At 50.9% G+C, this 11,344-nt stretch overlaps 1 protein-coding gene across 6 annotated transcripts in view; it reads left to right on the top strand.

Moving 5' to 3' along the window:
* The first annotated feature begins 141 nt into the window (after positions 1 to 141).
* The window catches only part of TRPV1 (transient receptor potential cation channel subfamily V member 1), a 38,849-nt gene continuing 27,646 nt past the window's right edge, over positions 142 to 11,344 (top strand). For 5 of the 6 annotated variants that reach the window (XR_006775551.2, XM_045773396.2, XM_045773394.2 and 2 more), the window contains exon 1: positions 142 to 10,547. Coding sequence is in view for 5 of the 6 variants with exons in the window: in XM_045773396.2 (XP_045629352.1) it covers positions 10,261 to 10,547 (287 nt within the window). In the remaining variant the exon portion in view is untranslated. The remainder of the gene's footprint in view (positions 10,548 to 11,344) is intronic. The other variant, XM_045773393.2, reaches the window with a different exon arrangement.

The raw sequence follows: 11,344 nt of genomic DNA, 5'->3' as shown, positions 1-11,344 counted from the left end.
GATTTGGGGGCTGTTTGTTACCACAGCATGACTTAGTGTATCCTGACCACTACAGCCACAGTAGAAACTGTACCTAGGAAGCCTCAGCTGCACCCAACACAGACCGAGACATTTATTGGCATCCACTAGGAGCTGGGTTTTCTGTCAGGACAATGATGAGTTGTTGCATTTCCATCACTAGGGAATGAAATAAACACTAGGCCAGACTGATGTGTGTGCAGAAGGAGGAACAATTCATTCTTTATGTAAGTGACATTGAGCTAAACCTTGGAGAGTTTCAGTCCATCAGTACCAACAACAGTTAACATTTTTTAAGTACCTGCTTTGTACTAGGAGCTAATCTAAACTCTACTTGTTTGGACCTATTTGATCTTTATGGTGATCCTAGAAGGTAGGTACTATTATCTTCATTTCTCAGATGAAGAAACCGAGACACAAAAACGTTAAGTAGCCTACCCAAGATCACAACTCTAGGATTCAACCCCAGAGTGTGTAACTTGGTCAAAGGGCAGATGAAAGTGTGTGATAGGACTTGTGACTGGAAATGTTGGCCAAACTGTGCAGGATCTTGGATGCCAAACGGAGGGGTTTGGACTTTCTCCTGTGGGCAATGGAGTGGGGGACAGGCCTCATGGGCTTTAGGAGTATAACTGCCAATGTGAGGACTCTGGATTGGGGAATGGGTGTTGCAGGAGGCAGGGGCCCAGTTGGAGGGGCCTAGAAAGCAGCCTGTGAGAGATGGCCGCCCGAACCAACCTGAGGGCAGAGGCTGACACACATACCCTCCCTTTGGGTCTTGACGATGACTAGATCCATGTCATGTTATGTGGCTTTCATGTTCTCTATTTTTCTTCTCAACTGGACTGAAAGCTGCTTGAGGGAAGGGTTCCTCTTAAGCTGTTCTCTGCCCTGTCCTCCTTAATCTTGGGCTGATGCCCATGTTTGGAAGGTCCTCCCAGGGCAGAACATTATGCTTGTCCAAGGCCCAGCTCAAATGCTATCTTCCTGCTACACAGTCTCCCTGGCAGCATATTTGTCACTGGATTATAATAGCAGCTGACATCCAGGACCCCACTCAGTGTTTGCTGTTGGCATGGCCTGTCGGCTCCTGGCTTGGGCCTGTTACAGGGCCCCCCACCCAGTAAAGCAGAGACAGAGCCTGTCCTCATTCATCCTGGCCTCCTTGAGGGCAGAGACCATTTTATTCATCCTACTCAATTGCTGTGGGTTTGCTAGTGCTCAGTGGTCCTTCAGGAAAGGGCAATTTGCACCTGACCTCTTGTCTCAGCCACAGTTAGATGGGCAGATCACATCTTTGAAATTGAGAGATTCTGGGTTTAGAGATGCTCACTGTGTGAGTCATGAAACGTTAAGCAAATCCTGTTTTTTTTTTTTCATTAAAAAACAATTAGTCACAACCTCGAGCTAATGGCCGGATACAGCTCAACAGTCAGCAGATGTGGTTCTCATTTGAAATAACGAGGATGAGAACCATAATCCCTCATGCCTGCCTAGAGCTTTACAGCTCACAGAGACCATTCATACCCTGTCTCCTTGTTAATCCCCAGAAAAGCTCCAGAAAGCAGATAGGGCAGGTGCTCTCGCCCATTTTGTGGATGAGGACGCAGGCCCAGAGCTTCAGCTATCAGCTCAAATTTATGCAGTGGGCGTCTGGCACAGCTGGACCTCCTCTCCTGCCTCCAGTCTCTGCCCATGCTCCTGACCCTCCGATCTCTTCTCCCTCTTGTTCCCAGTCCCCACCCTGGGTCCCAGCTCTGCAGAGCAGGGCTCAGTTATCAGGTGCTGATTGGATGCCTCGTCCCTCCCTGGCTTAGGTGGCCAGCTGCATTCACTTCCGGAGTGTGCTAACCCTCCCATAGAGCCCTGCCTCCACGGGAGCTGACTCCTGTGGGCACCTGGTGATGCTAATGCACAGATGCAAAAAGGAAGTAGTTTTCTTCCGGGTTTGCTCTTCGCCGTCTGCATTTGGGACCCCTGAAGCCATTTAAAATCTGGAAGGCAAGACGCAAAAATCAGGGAAGTGAAATGTCAACACAAGATTTAGAAAGCTCAAGAGAAGACTAGTAGAGTTGGCACTGTCCTTGGGTGGGTGCCTTAACCACTTTCCCTGGGGTTGGAACTAGCACTGCTTGGTTCCTACCTGGTTCCTTCCAGAAATGCCAGGCTGACAGTTCCTGATTTGGATAACCAGGCCTTTTCAGCACACGAGAGTTTGCAGGTTTCTAGCTGTACCAGAAAGTCTGGCTTCAAATCGGTGAGGACCCAGATGGATGAAGAAAATAAATGAGGATTCTATGGCCAGAGTCAAGGGCTGTTTAAGTCCATGTGCCCCCTGGTGGTAACACTGGAAGAACTGCAGCCATTGATGACGTGAGTTCCCGCAGATTTGGCCCACCCACTTGCTGTGTGGCCTCCAGCCCTTTCCTCCACTGCCCCTTGTCCCCGTCAGACCTGAGCTTGGAGTAAGTGCCCCCTCCCAGAATTCATCATTTAAGCGTGATCTGCTTACGAAAAATTTCAATGGGTACATCATTACATAGATTCAAGGACACCTTTAAAGAATTATGGAAGCTGGGGGAAAAGGAAAAATAAGATCACCCTGTCGCACATTATGACCCAGAAAACTAGGCTGATGGCAGCAGTGCTCAGCCCTAAGGTGTTGTCTCTGCCACCATTTCATGAATTTTAGTAGAACCATTCACTGCAGATTTCGCTCAGATAAACTATGCCAATAAATATTTACAGTGTGCTACTTTGGGCAAGGCATGGAGCTAGGCTTAGAGAAGGAAAATTGGGGGGGGGGCAAGAGCCCTGTCACCCTAAAGCCATTAAAATCTGTGAAATAAAATACAAACCAGAAAAGTTAAAATCAGAGAAGTTAAAGCTCAATATAAGCTTTAGGAAGCTTCAGACAAGACTGGTATGGTTGTCACTGTCCTTGGGCAGGTCACATAGCCTGTCTACACTTCATTTCCTAATCCATAAAATGGGGACAAAATCAAAATTTCTAATGAAACGTTGTGAGAGTTTGATAAGTTAACGCCCGAAGTGCTTACCCCAGAACCTGGCACAGTGCATGGGCTTAATAAGCCTCCACACTATTATTGTTGTCCTTGTGATCACATGCACCAGTTGCTACAGGAAGGTCTAAGCTGAGATTTCTGTAGGAGTTTAGAGGTGAGCACATTGGCTGGGCCCTTGGTGGAGAGGCTTTTTGGAGGAGGTGGGAGTTGCATGATAGAGTCTCAGCGTCCACAGGTCTCACCTGCCACCTGGGTCTTAAAGACGGGTTAAGTGGGATGCATAGTGCAAGGATATTGGACAGAAGAAGGGCAGGGGAAGAGCATGGGGGCAGGCACAGTTAGTGTGACTAGGGAGGAGATGTGTCCAGGTGACAGGAGGGGCTGGGCCACAGAGGGAGTAGGGACTGGGGTTGTAGGCTCGGGGTGCCAGGCTGAAGGTTAAGGCCTTGTTCAGTAAGGGGGCACAGTCAGAAGGATGTTCCAGGACTGGGGATTGGGAGGTGGTGGATCAGCGTGCTGGGCCAGGGAAAGGAGGCACTTCTGGAGCCTCAGGTGAGAGGAAGTAGCTGCCAGCTACACAGAGGGATGGGTGTGAGCCATGGAAACGTAGCCCAGACAGTAAGGACAGAGGAAGAGAGGCTGGAGATGACAGTATGTCAGACTTGGTGACCACAAGACAGTTGGTGCCTCTATAGGCAGGAACATTGAGAGAAGGGACTGTGGAGGGCCGAGGAGTCTACTTGGACATGCTGAGTGGAAGGGGTTTGTGGTCTTCATCTGGAGATTCCAGGAGGTAGGGATGGAGCTCAGGGTAGAGGGTAGGGCTGGACCCCTGGATGAGGGAGTCCCTGGCTTGAGAATATCAGATGGGTGTTGGAGGAGTGGGGGTCTCAGAAAGGGGTAGGAGGATATAAGGGTCGGTTGTGGGGAGCCCCCATGTGTTGAGAGAAGCTGTCAGAGAAGGAGGAGAAGGGCCACAATTTCCCCTGTAGCCCTCAGCATGCATGGTACCATGCAGACTCTGGGAGATGTTGTCAACACCCAATGGCTCTGTTACAAAGGGAACACATTTAGTGATGTGTGTTGTCCTCACTGGAGGCAGAAATCACCTTGGAAGCTAAGGGGATGGTTCTTGTGGAGAAGTGTAACCTTCCCCTTTCTTGGACTTTGCCCCTGACCTGGCCAGTTGTCTCAATGCCTTTCTCAGGTGTCTCCCACCCATGCCCCAGGGCTGCCCATGGCTGAGACCTGGCCCTGGCCCAGGCAGCGTACAAGCCAGAGGCTGTCCCTCAAACAGCATAGGCATGTCAGTCTCCATACCAAGGTGTTCCCTGCAGCACCTCTGGCCCACACATGTGGTTAGAAGGAACAGTGACCCCAGAGAACTTGTAGGTTGAGGGGTCACTGCTGGTGAGTTTTTAAAATATATGTAACAGATAGTTATGTATGATTGAGAATGAATTCCATGATCCAGCAATCCCACTTCTCAGTGTATGCCCCCCAAAATTGAAAGCTGTGACTCAAAGAGGTATTTGTAGACCCATGTTCACAGCAGGATAGTTCATCCCACAGTTAAAAGTTGGAAGCAACCCAAGTGTCCATTGACAGATGAATGGCTAAATAAAATGTGGTATATACATATGATGGAATATTTTTCAGCCTTATAGAGGGAGGAAATCCTGTAATTTGCTACAACATGGATGAATCTCGAGGACATTATGCTAAATGAAATAAGCCAGTCACAAAAAGATAAATACTGCATGATTCCACTTATACGATGGTCTTAGAGTAATCCAGTTCATACAGAGAATGTAGAATGGTTGCCAGAGGCTGGGAGATGGGAGCAATTGGGAGTTCATGTTTAATGGGTAGGGTTTCAGCTTTGCAAGATGAAAACAGTTCTGGAGATGGATGGTGGCAATGGCTGCACCACATTATGAATGTACTTAATGCTACTGAATTGTACGCTTAAAATGGTTAAAATGGTATTTTTCATGTTATATGGATTTTACCAAAATTTCAGAAAAAAGAGATGAATTTACTTGAAGTTAAAGTGGCACATAAGAAATGGCACACATGTCCAAGGTGTCCAAGCAAGGGGCATGGTATGGCGTGTTGAGATGGGCCTGGCTTCCATGCCCAGACCAACAGCATGACCTGGGCAGTCAGCTAAGTGCACAGATTTCTCACGTGTAAAATGAGTATGGCAATCTCTGCCCTGCCACTGCCCAGGGTGTTCTGTGGCCTGGGAGAGTGAGTTTGCACAGCCTCTCTGTAAACTGTAAAATGCCATGCAAAATCCGTGCACTGTCTGCACTTTACTCTCTTGACTCGGGGTCAACCTTGTGAGCTACTCCAAGTAAGGCTATGATGGGCCTTTCTGGCATGTGGCTGCTCGTTTCTGGCCGTGTGGGACCTGTGGCTTATTGGAGGCCTATAGGGTTCCTATGGGCAGCTGCCAGGATGGTTCTGCAGGACATTTTGGGCTACAAACTGTATGCATACTCAGAAAGACTTTGCAGCTTTCTCAGCCATATTCTGGGAGGGGATTAAACCTTACTCAATTAACTTTTCTCTTGTGCGTTTAGGATAGTACTAAGAGAAACAAGGAAATAAACACAGAAAATAATTTTCTGTGTTCTGTGGTTCCATGAGGAATCCCAGTTGAGCAAGCCTGGGACCTGGCAGACCCAGAAGTCTCCCACCTCAACCCACAGGGAATGAGAGGCCCAAGAGAGGCAGAGACTCATCCAAGGTCACTCAGAGCTGGTAGCAAAGCCAGAATTCAAAATCAGGTCCTTAGATGCCAAGCCAGGATTATATGATGGGTGACATGACCATTTCCATTCCACCTACATTTTCAAGCTGGAGCAGTTCCGTGGTGCCGGGTTTGACTTTTCTGGTTGTGAAAGTGAATTCGTGGAGTTTTTTCCCCCAGACCACACTGTCTGTAAGGGTGGTGGTTTGGGAGGCCTGAGCAGTGCCCTCCTTTTCCTTGTGAGCTGAGGTCACAGCTCTGGCTGGTTCTGGGCTGTGTGTCTAAGTGCACTGCAGCCCTCGCATGGTTGGAGGCGGGGCGGCAGCTAAGTGGTTTCTGAAAAAGGGCAAAAATGATGGGAAAAGCTCTGGGATCCTCTGGGAATCAGAGCCATGGCAATAGCAGCTGCTGCCGTTGCTGGAAACGTTTTCCTTGAGTGCCAGAGTGTGCCCACAGCTCATCCCTGCCAGCGTGGAGCAGCCACGGCCTGGGGAGGGGCCAAGGACCCCCACGGAGTCAGGGGAGGCAACTCTTCTTCCCACACCATTCCAGCTCTCTCCCTTCACGTAACAACAGCCTTGGAGCTCGCCGGTACCTGCCGTGTCTGGGGTGTGCCTGCGACTAACTGGTGAGTCCTTTATGTTTGTTGGCCAATGTCAATGTTAGCTTTTAGAATGGCATGGTGAGCTGTCGGAAGCTGGGCCTTGCCTCTGTCCAGCTGTGTGACTATAAGCAGTTCAACCAGCCTCTTAGCACCTCAGTTACCCCATCTGAACATGGGATAATCACAGTGACTGCCTTAAAGGTCATGGTGGCGCTTGAGTGAAGCTGTTGCTATAGTGCACTTAGCATGGCTAATTGTAAACACCTGGCAAGTGATAGTGGAGGCTGCTATTGTCAATGTGTATTATCTGCACCAGAGTCATCCTGGACCCTCATCCTGGAGCAAAGAGGCTGTGGGTCCTGCTGAGGCCAGTGGTCTGTGGCTGGAGGTTTCACCATATTGCCCTCTCTGTACTAAAGGGATGATGGGCTGGGAGGCAGGAGCCCTGGGTTCTTGTCCAGATTCCAGTCACTCTCTGTTTTGGGTAGAGTGCCTCTACCCCTCTACTCCACGAATTCACTACCTCTTTGGGTAGAGTGGCTCTTCATCCATAGTTTGGGTAGCCCCCCAGATCTCCATTCCTCTTTAAGAAATGCTCAGGTAGGCCAAGAGGGTAAGAATGATACAGGCTGGGTCCTGGACAAGCTCCCAAGAGCCTTCAGGGAGGCCAAAGGCAGACAGAAACTTTGAGCAGAGAGGGAGCAGGAGAGCCACACCCCAGGATGTCTCATTTGGATTGGGGAGAAAAGGGAGGCTTCTCCCAGGTCATGGGCAGTGTCCTCCCTGGCTCTGGAGTTGAGGAAAACCCAGAGGCCAAACCCAGTCTTTACTAAGCAGGGTCATTTTTTCAGGACTGTCCTTTAGTCCAGATTGGTGTTTGTGAGTCTTGCATAAACCAGAACCACCATCTCCATCAGACACCCCAAGTCATGGTTGGAAATTCTCCTATCGTTGCAGAACATTCAACTGTGACAGGTACATTGCCACGGGGCTCATGTACTAGACACACCCAGGCCTGGCAGTGGCAGGCTATCCTGTCCCTGTCTACCCCACAGCCCAAAGCAAATGGCCTCTCAGTCCCTGTCCTTCCCTCTGCTCCTGAAGAAGCTTGGTTTCCAGTAGGGAATCGGGTGTGAGTCATGCAGTGCAGATTTGGGGTTTCTTGACCTACTGAATGATGTTACTGTGTGGGATGCTTCATGTTTCTTGGGTTTGGTTAGATTTGGACCACTCAGAGGAAGAGGCAAAAAGGAACATCGTAGAACAGTTCTGTGGAGGCTCCTGTTAACGGGTGTCCTTGTTGGGATGTTAAGAGCTGTGCATCAGGCAGCAGGTTTATTCTTGGTTTTGTGGCCAGTCCTATCCAAGGGGATGGGAGAGCCAGGCCTGGCCTATGGCCTGGATCTTACTCATACTTCATTTTGGGCTTTGAGCTTCCTGGGGAGCAGGAAGGTGCTACAGACTGGGGCTTCTGATGGGAAGGGGGTTGTCCCTGCCTGCCTGGCCCCAGGGCTAGGGAACCCTGGTCTCATCAGCCCCCCGCCCTGGGGTGAGATCTGGGACTGAGTTGAATGGCTGAGAAGAGCCCCGAGCCTTCAGAGAGGTGGTGGAGTGCTGGACATGCTCTGGAGCCAGGCTGCCACATATCAGATCTGGGTTCCTCCTCTGCCTGTGTGGCCCCATGTAACCGCTGTGTCTGGGTCTCCTCCTGTGTCCAATATTTACTTCTTAGATATGTGAAAATGAAGTGAGTGCGTGGGAGGTGTTAGCATTCGCACAGCACATGCTCAAGCGTGTCAGTTATTTTCATTCTTACTAGCCTCCTGTGCCTTTTAAAGGTGACAGGCTCCCCATAGTATGAACAGTCCTGGACAGGAAGTTACTCTTTGAAAGCATAGCGAGTGCCTGTCTTCATGCTTCTGAAGCTTCTCATGGCTTCCTACCATCCACACAATAATGTCCACATCCTGTTCCTTGACATCCAAGTACAGCAGCCATCTGGTTTTGACCCTGCCACCTGTCTTCCAGTCCCCCTGGCTTCCTCTTCATTAGCTACTCTGGGATCCCCATCATCTCCCCAGTCTCGGACCAACCCTGCGCTCCTTCTGGGCCCAGATCCTCTGTCACTTCCTCCAGGAAGCCTTCTTCAGTACCCTGGCCCCTCCTGCGAGAGCCCTGTCCCAGCCAGCCCCTGGTCTCTGTCTCAGATGGGGCCTGAGTACTCTCCGTGACCCCAGCACCGTCCTAGGTTCCTGGTAGGATTCCATAGATGGGTGTTGAGTGATGGAATGAACAAATGGGTGAGTGGTCGGAAGTGGGATTCTCTGTGGCTGTGAACACTTCCTGCTGCAGGGTTTCCATCTGATGGATGACCCAGAGAAAGACTCAGGCCCTCCTGAAAGAGGAACAGCAGGCAGGAGGGAAAATGGGTCTGTCTTATTCACAGGATGCAGAGGGGTGAGGCTGCCTCATTTTTCCCCCCAAGGATCCGGGCAACAGATCATAGCTGATTTATTGCCAAGGCCCAGCCATGTGCTCTGAGTGCTCAGTGCCTGAACTTGCATTTGAAAATGCGGGTCTTGGAGTGCCTCCCGGTCCTTCAGTGGCTATTTTCTGGAATCCAGCCACTGCTGGAACATGAATCTCACTTCCTGTGCAAATGGGAACAAAAAAGCTCTGTATCTGATCTCTTTCATGTCCCCCACAGGGACCAGCACAGCTTTTTTTTTTCATAAGGAGGGGGATCAGGCAATCTCCCTGCTCAGGAGATCACAGGGTGTGGGGGAAATAAGGCAGTGCCAGATAGAAATTGCTAGACTGCATAATGGACGTTGCTAAGAAGGCCCTGAAGGATGATGGACCACCAACTGGGCCACTCTGGAGGGGTTGGGAGCATGACCAGGGCAGAGCTTGGGGGTGTGAAAGAGGCAGTATCAGTGCTGGACGCCAAGGGGAGGTGGCATCTGAAAGGTGGTAGGATCTGGGCAAGAGGAGGAGAAGGAAAGAAGCACCCTAAGTGGAGGCACTGCAGGAGCAAAGGCCCCTGAGACGTGGGACAGCCCTGGGTACTAGAGTGGGCATGCCCCACTGAGTGGAGCAAAGAATAGGAGAGGACGTTAGGAAGTGAGTGGAAAACAGTATCAAAACAAGTTCACGGCCATATGTGCTGGGAGGCCTGAACCAGCCCTGAATCACTTAAAATTTGAAAGTTCAGGGATGCTTGAAATATACTAATTTCACAACAATGACTAAAAGTGCAAAAAATCTCCTACAAACTCAACAGTTGCAGCCACTGGGCCGAAGAGCAAAGGCAGGCGAGCACATGGCTGGTGACAGGGACATGCCGCTCGCCTTGTTCGCGAACACACAGCCTGCCCTGCTCTTTGGGGTTGAGCCATGCTCACCACCGAGTTCTCCCCTGAGTGCACAGTCAGCGACAGCCACTGCCGTTGTTTCCCTTACTCTGATCTTGAAGGGAGGCTGAGCAGTGGTTATCATCCTACTTCGCAGATGGGGCATCTGAAGTCCAGGGAGGAGAGCAATACATTCAAGTCCTTCAGAGCCTGATGGCTCCAAGCTGGGGGACCCATTTACCCCTAAGCCCAATGCCCATGGGGTTGCTAGGCCTGCTCACCCCTGGGGCCTCTGAGCTAGAAGGTACAGCACCTCTGGAAGCTTCAGTTCTGGGGAGCTAGTGCCAACAGCTATGGGACATCTGGGGTGTGCTGCTTCACAGGGGCTTTTGCAAGGAGGGCAGGTCGGGGCTAGAATCGTGTAGTCCTCAAGCTGGGAACAAACCTGATCTTGGTGGCTGCCCACAGGCTGCCTCTTAGGCCACAAAGGATCTGGCAAGGATGAAGAAATGGGGGAGCTCAGATTCAGGGGAGTCTGAGGACCCACCCCAAGAGTACTCCTGCCCAGACCCCCTGGATGGAGACCCGAATTCCAGGCCAGCTCCAGCCAAGCCCCACTTCTTCCCCACGGCTAAGAGCCGCAGCCGGCTTTTTGGAAAGTGTGACTCAGAGGAGGCTTCTCCTATGGATTGCTTTTATGAAGAAGGTCAGCTAGCCTCCTGCCCAGCCATCACAGTCAGCCCTGTTGTCATCATCCAGAAGCATGAGGATGGCCCCACCTGTGCCAGGTAAGCTGCATCCGGAGCCTAGCTCCCCTCCTCACCAAGAGCTGAAGTGGCTCACGTGGCTGAGGCCCCAGCTACGAGATAACACGTGGTGCTGTAACTTATGGGCTGCAGGTCATAGATCCAGGAAGGTGGGGAGCCTTCAGAAATCGTGTGGTCCAGCAGCTGCCCTCATAGGAGCTTTGGGGCACATGGTCATGGAGGCATATATGCTGATTTTAGCTGCAGGCTGATATCTAGGTATCCAGGCCTCGAATGCTTACCAGCCCCAAACATTTAGACTTGAAGTTGAAAAGCTCAAAGCCAGGATGCTTTTATTTTTTTTATTTTTTATTTTTTAAAGATTTTATTTATTTATTTGACAGAGATAGAGACAGCCAGTGAGAGAGGGAACACAAGCAGGGGGAGTGGGAGAGGAAGAAGCAGGCTCCCAGCAGAGGAGCCTGATGTGGGGCTCGATCCCATAACGCTGGGATCACGCCCTGAGCCGAAGGCAGACGCTTAACCGCTGTGCCACCCAGGCGCCCTGCCGGGATGCTTTTAGACAGAGAGTGCAGAATAGTTCCAGTGAGGAACCCACCAGCATTCTTGCCTCTGCCGAGGAAGGTCAGGGAGGGTGCATAGACTAGCTAACCTCCGGGCCAGTGTGAGGACACTTTTTCATTTTGCAGTGGCCATCCAAACCCTTAAAACCCCTGCCTCCAGCCCCCTCCAGGCCACTACCTCCAGAGCCCCAGCTCCTGAGCAAGCAGAGAAGTGAGTGGCTTGGGTATTGGAGGAAGCGGTGGCAGGAAAGGCTT

The sequence above is a fragment of the Ursus americanus genome, chromosome 23, assembly GCF_024610735.1.
Source record: "Ursus americanus isolate L20-20 chromosome 23, mUrsAme1.1.p, whole genome shotgun sequence".
NCBI classification, from domain to species: domain Eukaryota; kingdom Metazoa; phylum Chordata; class Mammalia; order Carnivora; family Ursidae; genus Ursus; species Ursus americanus.
Note: the sequence above shows the minus strand (reverse complement) of the source record. Positions and strands in the feature narration are given on the sequence as shown.